General features: G+C 38.8%; 1 protein-coding gene across 1 annotated transcript in view; it reads right to left on the bottom strand.

Moving 5' to 3' along the window:
• Positions 1 to 5697, bottom strand: part of LOC107082414 (kynurenine--oxoglutarate transaminase 3-like) — a 15012-nt gene extending 9315 nt beyond the window's left edge. Inside the window, exons 1-6 of the mRNA XM_015371096.1 lie at positions 5637 to 5697; positions 4325 to 4412; positions 4128 to 4189; positions 2193 to 2337; positions 1422 to 1571; positions 1249 to 1335 (exon numbers count right to left, since the gene is read on the bottom strand). Of these exons, the coding sequence (XP_015226582.1) occupies positions 1249 to 1335; positions 1422 to 1571; positions 2193 to 2337; positions 4128 to 4189; positions 4325 to 4411 (531 nt within the window). The 5' untranslated portion in view covers position 4412; positions 5637 to 5697. The remainder of the gene's footprint in view (positions 1 to 1248; positions 1336 to 1421; positions 1572 to 2192; positions 2338 to 4127; positions 4190 to 4324; positions 4413 to 5636) is intronic.
• Between the last annotated feature and the right edge of the window lie 2670 nt (positions 5698 to 8367).

The following is an 8367-nucleotide window of genomic DNA, read 5'->3' as shown; positions in this document are numbered from 1 at the left end:
GTCACGTACGAATCTTGGCAAAAACAGGGTTCTTAGTGGCTGACTCGCACGCAATCAGGTCATAAGCTAAGAAATTTCTAGGAAGTTTTCCACAGAGCTTCCAGTTGTGCACGTACATCTACATAGTGCGATGTGGAAACTATAAAAGCAGCCTGGGATGAAATGAGAGTTGGGGGGGGGAACTGAGATGTCTGACGATGTAGCGCTGAATGTATGAAGTGTTGAAGACAGCAGTAGGAATTTGGAAATGTAAATAAATGTTTACTCCCTCTGGAAGACAAAATGGTGTGAATCGTGGCCTTCTTTCTGTCATAAGAGAATTCTACCAATGAGCTTCCACAGCATCTGCTCCTTTGTGCAAGGAGGAGCAGGAGGAGCACTGCCAGAGCCCTACAAAATGACCTCCAGCAGGCCACTGGTGTGAATGGCTCTGACCAAACAATCAGAAACAGACTCCACGAGGGTGGCCTGAGGGCCCGACGTCTTCTAGTGGGTCCTGTGCTCACTGCCCGGCACCATGGAGCTCCATTGGCATTTGCCACAGAACACTAGAATTAGCAAAATATATATATATATATATATATATATACAAATGTATGTATGTATACTACCTTTTACACCACAGCGAACATCTGGTCATGACAGGGTTTTAAAACAGAATGAAAAATGGCCAAAAATCGCACTTTGACCCAAAATGGCCGACTTCCTGTGGGTTTTAGGGCATACCTCCAAGAGACTTTTTTTCATGATTTGATGAGATCTACCGGTGTGCCAAAGTTCAAATCTCTGTGACTTACAGTTTCCCCCAACTCACGTTAGGGGGGCGCTGTGGCATAATTTGGGGGCGGCCATTTTGGATTCCATTACAGACCGGCTATTTCACGCGGGGGACAATTTACTGCAACGTTTTCCTGAGTTTTTGAATATGCGAAATCCCCGTAAAATGCGTTCGAAGTGCCAAAAGAATAATAATAATAATAAGAAGAAGAAACTTTCGAAATACAATAGGCCTTCGCAGCGCTTTGCTGCTCGGGCCTAATTAATATCAAAAACATATGATCAACCGACACAGATAGGTTCACCTGATAATAACTGACATAACTGGGAACTCTATTATGAGTTCATGTGTTCATAGCTTCATATTTAACTAACTTTTTTTTTTTTGTAAAGGTTTGACTCACTTTTAATTCCTCATCGGTTCTAATTTAGATTTTGCATTAACAGCAGGAACCTGAAGATGAGACTTACAGGCCGTAATGGGATCAATACAGGCTTGGCTCCTGCCATTCTGACCATCGGTACGTAGCAATCGAAGAACGGTTCCACTATGATCACCTGGGGAAAGAATAAATCCCATCAGTCTACTACATACATGGCCATACATGTATAGATGAACATTATAGCGTACAGAAGGTCTTCACCTCGTCTCCTTCATCCACAAGGCCCTGCATGGTGCTAAACAAGGAACCATAACCACCAACGGTGACCAGGATTTCTTTCAGAGGGTCGACATGGCGACCGTAGACCTTCCCATACACCTGTGAGAGGGCCTTCACCAAGGAGGGATGACCCTGGTTAAAGACGAGGCGACAAACATACAGTCATTACGGAGATCAACAGCAAAAAGCTTTATATGGTATACATCGAATTTACATTCCAAGAAAGTTAAAAAACTATCCGCTGGACTTTGTTTTCAAGTTTGAAGATGTTTCGCTTCCCATCCAGGAAGGTTTTACAATTCAAAATGTCAGAAATAGGGTTGAGTTCAAGGCTTCATAGAGTGGAACAAAAACAAAACCTTGTTTTTGCTTAGAAAACATGCAAACTGGACCTGATGAGCGGGTCTGACCCTCTGGAATGGGGGTTCTTTAGTTTCGTTAGCCTGTAATACCTGAAACCTGTCTATTTCTCTGACATTCTGAATTGAAAAAACTTTCTGGATGGGAAGCGAAACATCATCAAACTTGGAAATAAAGTCTGGTGGATTGTTTTTTAACTATTTTGGAATGACTATGACCTGGATGACTGAGAATTTTCACCAGCATATCTGGTTTAAATATGTTTAAAGAATGAGCAGACAGTTTATTAGAATTAGCTTGGTTTATAAATCAGTTCACAGCTAAATAAGTCCACACTCTGTTTGCCTGTAGTGTTAAAAATGAACCTCTTCCTCCTGGGCTCTTTAAACTTACAAAGCCTCTGGTGTACTGGTTCATACGGTCCACTGACGCTGCCTTCGCCAAAGCCTCCTTGATATAAGAAGGCGGCGGGATGTCTGGATAGCCTTGGCCCAGGTTAACAATGGACGGGTCAGCTGCTACTGATGTAAACGCCACCCTGGGGAGAGCAGCGGTGGGCTGTCACAGAGCTAAAACATGTTTAAGACTGATCTAAGAGTTTCTCACTACTGTATGTGTACTTGTGCGTTCTTGTGTCCTCGTGAAACGTCATCAGCTTCAGCCCTAGTACTGTTCCTATTCACAAGAACAAAAAAACGAAGAACGGACACAGTCCCAGGATGTTGTTCTTGCTCCTCCCTATTTACCCAGCATGCATCAGAGCAGACTTGTCCATTCTTGAGATTGACAGCTGTCCCAGCATGCATTGCAGCAGCTTCCAGTGGAGTGCTAACAGAGCTCAGAGTATTAAGTTCACTTTTCTGTTGCCGTTGTAGGAGCTATTTGTCCTGTCCTGTGTTTATCGCCACCAGGGGGCACATTTCATTTTGAGTTTGATTGTCTGATAGAGAAAATTATACTTAATGTGTCACTATATGGCACGTTTACCGATTTAGTGCAGAATAAAAAAGTTCAAATGTTGAGAGGCTAACCGCAACAAGGGCTAACATTAGCCCGTCTGCAGCAGCCATGGCTAACGTTAGCCCGTCTGCAGCAGCCATGGCTAACGTTAGCTCGTCTGCAGCAGACATGGCTAACGTTAGCTTGTCTGCAGCAGCCATGGCTAATGTTAGCACATCTACAGCAGCCAGGGCTAACTTTAGCTCGTCTGCAGCAGCCATGGCTAACGTTAGCTTGTCTGCAGCAGCCATGGTTAATGTTAGCTTGTCTGCAGCAGCCATGGCTAATGTTAGCACATCTACAGCAGCCAGGGCTAACGTTAGCTCGTCTGCAGAAGCCATGGCTAACGTTAGCCCGTCTGCAGCAGCCATGGCTAACATTAGCTCATCTGCAGCAGCCAGGGCTAACGTTAGCCCGTCTGCAGCAGCCATGGCTAACGTTAGCATGTCTGCAGCAGCCAGGGCTAACGTTAGCCCGTCTGCAGCAGCCAGGGCTAACGTTAGCTCGTCTGCAGCAGCCAGGGCTAACGTTAGCCCGTCTGCAGCAGCTGTCTCTCTGCATAGCCATGTGTAAAGTATCTCTGGCTCTAATGGCAATATTTTGATTTTATTTGGTAAAATGTTTATTTGATTTGTGTTTATCTGACTTTGTTAGTTATTATTCCCCCAATTAATGAAAAAAAGTCAGAATTTATTATCTAGAGACTATTAATAACAGGTGAAATGCAGCTCCAGACGAGCTGAGCATGTGGTGATGTCATCACTACGCTTCTATTCCAATTGACCCATATTTATGCTGCGTGGTCCCGTTCTCCCCGAGTCCAGACTTGCTTGTATTCTTCTCAAGAACAGACTTGGCGAGGACACGAGTCCGTACTCACGTTCTTGTGAATTGAGAAACGGGCCCTGTCTAATTTTTAAGGCAGGTTTTAAAATCTGTGAAAAACTGCAAATTTACTGTGAAAACCATTTTTCTAATAAGGCCTTTTTTTTAAAGTATGATTTCTGAGCATGTTTTGTTTCAATTTTCAATTTATGTAATGTGTTGTTTGCTTGCACCAGTAATGGAACAAATCTGACTCCATAGAATGTGAAACCCTAAAACCTTTCCAGCTGCTGCTGGTATTTTTAGCTGTTTACTGCTCAGTAAACAAGAAACCTAATGTGTGCAGAAGTTTGGGTGGTTTTTTTAAGTGCTTCTAAAACCAAACTGGAGAAATTAAAGAAAAAAAAAAGACATCTGCTGATTTTTACAGTGTTAACACAGTAAATATTGCATAAAGAGGTCAGTGGTTAAGTATTATTAGTGCTTCAATGCTTATTCACTTACCAAACATTCTTGTCCAGTCCTTTAATTCTTTTGGCATTAGTGTGCCTCGACGCCATTATAGACTGCAAGACAATAACAAAGTCTATATCACTGCACCAAGTGTAAACTACCCTCATGTCTGCACAGTGTGTTAGCGGGGGCAGTCAGAAAGTGGGTGAAAGTGGGATACTTAGCTGTGTTTTGTTTAGTGCGCCTACCTGTGAAGTACAAAACCTCCTGCAGATTGTTGGAGGAGAACGACATGTGAACCTGAAGCCGTTCAGGACGCACCATGTAAAGCTCATCCTGGATGAACAGGAGCCTAAATTAAGACTGGGGAATAACACTGTGCAGATCAAAGCGATGAATCTCTACATCTGTCCACCTGCTGCACTGTTTAGTTGCTCAGTAACAGCGGTTGCTTCCACCGACAGGCATTGCTTCACTTTCTGCTTCTCTTGGATACATTCTGTTAAAATGTCACCGTTTGAGTCATGATTTTAAAACTTTTCCACTTGTTATTTTCTCATGTGTGCTACAAAGTACAGGTAAAAAACAAATGTATTAGATAAAAAAATATATGAAGAGTATAAATGTTTTTAATTTTATTTTTTTGTCATACTTCCTGTGAGACAACTTATAGTTTAAGAGTTAAGTTTCTCTATGGCTGATCAAACAAATGCTCACATTTGATCAGTTAGCCTGCTGACCAACCACTAGAATTTTAAGTAGTAAGACTAAAATAAAATATTTCCACATTCTTCTATCAAATAAGGAACTTAATGCACTCAAAATAATTTGTTTATTATACAGTAAACATAAGGTATTGTTATATTTAGTTGATTTTACAATTAGAATAATCAAGTTTACAGTTTTTTTATTGGTTAAATTAACATAAAAAGAACACAATTATTTCTAATTAATAAATGTCATTTTCTGATGTTAAATAATTGCATTATTACATAAAACGATTCTAACAATGTCAGCTTATTAAACTGTAATATTGTATACAAATAACATATCGTTTAAATTAATGTTTAATATGTAAAAAAATATGTCAGTTATTTCCATAAAACACATGACTGCAGCAGAATGTAAACAAACATTTCCTTTGGATTGAAGCCAATGCTTCTTGGCAGTCACTAGATGGCGCCAGTTTGCATCACAAAATTCCAGTGAGGTTCATTAAATTGGGCCTCAAAGTCAAGTCAAAGTGCACCGATTATAGGAATTCACCACCAGGCCGAACTCTTTAAATAAATAAAAAACACTTTTCGTGTTTTCCACCGCGGACTCTCATATGAGCCGTCAGTGAAACGTTTGCAAAAGACGGCTAAGGTTGAAAGTCAGCTAGCATCGGCTAACAGCAGTTAATGTTACGGCTGCAGGAAGGACTGACCGGCCGTTACTTCTCTGCTATGCTGCTCGGCTCGGACATAAAGGCCTGAATACAGAGTCAGTCCATATTAAACATGTTCTGCTTTCTTATAAGAGACCAGGTCAACATCGACAGCTAACTAACTAACTTACTGTGGCTGTGCTGTTCAAACTGAGCTCCAGTAGGAAAAGACGTTTCACCAGACGCCGAAGAAGAAGGTGATGCGTTTAGAAAAATTGGAGGTTTCAAGTTTTCACACTCAAGAGACCAAAATAAGTACATTAATATATAAAAAAACCCCGACTGATTGAGAAGGTAGTTATTGATATAAATGTAAAATTAATAACATGAAAGTAATGTTAAATCCGAATGTTATCGCTAAAATGTAAGGCCGCATCTTTTTTTTTCTTCTACCCTTAACTATGATTTTGTAATTATAACTAACATCTTTCACCGTGGCAAACCATCAAATATGTCATTGGTTGGAAACATTAATATGATTATATGCGTTTAGTTTAATAAGTTGTCTATTTGACGTCCAAAAGGAGTCAGTGTGTGCTTTATTACGTTATTGGCCTTGAAGGCAACTGTCCCTGATTGGACGAGAGCCCTGAGCGACTCACTTCGTGTGTTTTCGGAAACACTCGGAGACGGGTGTACTGAACTCACCAAAATGTTTGTGTGTTAAGGTTTATTTAAGTAAATGGATCAAATACATGAATCAAATAGACCAATTGATTATCTTTTATGGACAGACTCTTGTTTCAAAATAGATTTCTGATTTTAGTTTGGTATCCGTGCATATTTGTAAAGTTTTTGTAACTTGTAATTAACATTTTGTGCTAATTTAAACTATCTGTGTGTCTGTAATGCTGGATTTGTATTTTCTTTTTTAGTTTGTAAATAGCATTTGTGTTTAAACTACAGGTACTTGTATGTGCATTCAAATACAAATACAAATATAATGAAATTATGAATACAAAAAAATCAAATCTGATATTTACGGATTCCAAAAAGGCTCCTACTCATAAGAACCATTACATTCATGTACACATATAATATGAAACAGATGGAAAAAACGACAGCTACACACAAATCGGTTTACAAGTGCACAATGTTTTTGAGACATATTCAGGCTTTCACCTACGGAGCTCCACACTTCAAAAAAATGTAAATCTAAGTAATTTTTTCTTAAAGTAAGTGCATTTTTTTCTTGAGTTGATAAGATAAGTGAGACACTTTGCCGATGGAACAAGACAATTAACATTTAAAATAAGAAAAAACAATTGCATTGTCTAATTTCAAGTTCATCTTATTTTAAGCGTAAAAATAACCTTTTAATTGGCAAATTTCAAATTTCATCTTATTTACTTACCCAAATTCAGGGTAAATACTAAAGAACAGGATTAGGGCAACTGAAAAAACAAAAAAAGTTAACTGATTTTTAAATTTTATTTCAGTTTAATATGAGAAAAAAGTAAGAATTCTAACTTTAATCTCAGAATTCTGACTTTAATCCCATAATTTTGGATCTTAATGTAGATGGGCACCATGAGAGAAGGGATGTGGGAGCTCTCAGCTTCACTGACTAAGATGTGAGTTGTTTGGCCACCATGGTGAAAAATGATGGAATTAGGTGACTTTCTAAGTGCCTGAGGGGTCCCCAGTGATGCTATTTAATTAATGGAAGAGCAGAAGGTGATTAAAGCGAGACAGCTAGGCTCTAAAGCAGACATGGTTACGGCTTGATGCTAACATGTTTGTTAGCTTTCAGAATTCAGTCAGAATTCTAAGATTAAAGTCAGACTTCTGACAAAAAAAAAAAATCTGAATTCTCCCTTTTTCCCCATATTACATTGAAATAATATTTAAAAAATCAGTTAACTTTTTTATTTTTTCAGTGGCCCTAATCCTCTTCCATAAAATACATTTAATTTAAGAACATTTAAATATTTCTAGATGCATATTCATATGTACTGTATGTGCTGGGTAGGTTTAAATGCTGGTAAAAGCTGGGTAATCTGAGTGTTGTTTGGAGTCTAGTTATTTTTTTCCACTGAACTTATTTCACTCATACTTTGATGGAAAAGACGATTTTCGGTAGAAAATCGGATACCTAATAAAACCTGTTAGTTAGAAGACATGCAACTGCATCTGTTTTGTGTTATGCTTGTTTATTTACATGCATTTGTGAGCTGTACAGATATTTGAGGAGTACATGGAGGCTGCATCCAGCATCTTCACATCCTAGTGGTTAGGTTGGAATCCTGCGGTTCTGAGTTCGAGTCCCACTCCCACAGACTGCCAAGACCCTTAACCCAACTCTGCACCACACAATGGCCGCCCACTGCTCCCCAAGGGGATGGGTTAAATGCAGAGTTAATTTATCCAATTTGAGATCAATAAAGTAAAAAAAAAAAGTCCATCCATCTGTCCGTCTAACCAACCATCCATCTAGTGTTCTTTGACAAACCTGGAGTCTCCAGTAAAGCACATTTAAAATTTAATTAATATTAATTAAAAATCCCTTATCATTTATTGAACAATATGAAATAATTTCATATTTAAAGTACTTTCAGAAGTTTGAACTCTGAATATAACCGGACTTCTCCTTTAAAGTGGCCTTTGACTGCGCTCTCTAAACATTACGCGTTTTTCATTTTTCCAACTTTCCTTTCATTTTCTTATCAGAAATTTTCTAGAATACCTTTATGCCAACGTAATGCAATTTTCTTCTTTTTTTTATATCGACAGCTGTTACTAAATATATTATATAAACTTTACTTATGTCTTCAGCATTTATTATGTTATCTTTTGTATCTATGCTTCTTTTTCTATGTCTGCTTCTGTCTCCTTGAACCCCAGTGGGCCTCAGCAGATGGC

The sequence above is a fragment of the Cyprinodon variegatus genome, unplaced genomic scaffold (genome assembly GCF_000732505.1).
Source record: "Cyprinodon variegatus isolate N-32 unplaced genomic scaffold, C_variegatus-1.0 Scaffold53, whole genome shotgun sequence".
NCBI classification, from domain to species: Eukaryota; Metazoa; Chordata; class Actinopteri; order Cyprinodontiformes; family Cyprinodontidae; genus Cyprinodon; species Cyprinodon variegatus.
This window is presented reverse-complemented; position numbering and strand designations above follow the sequence as displayed.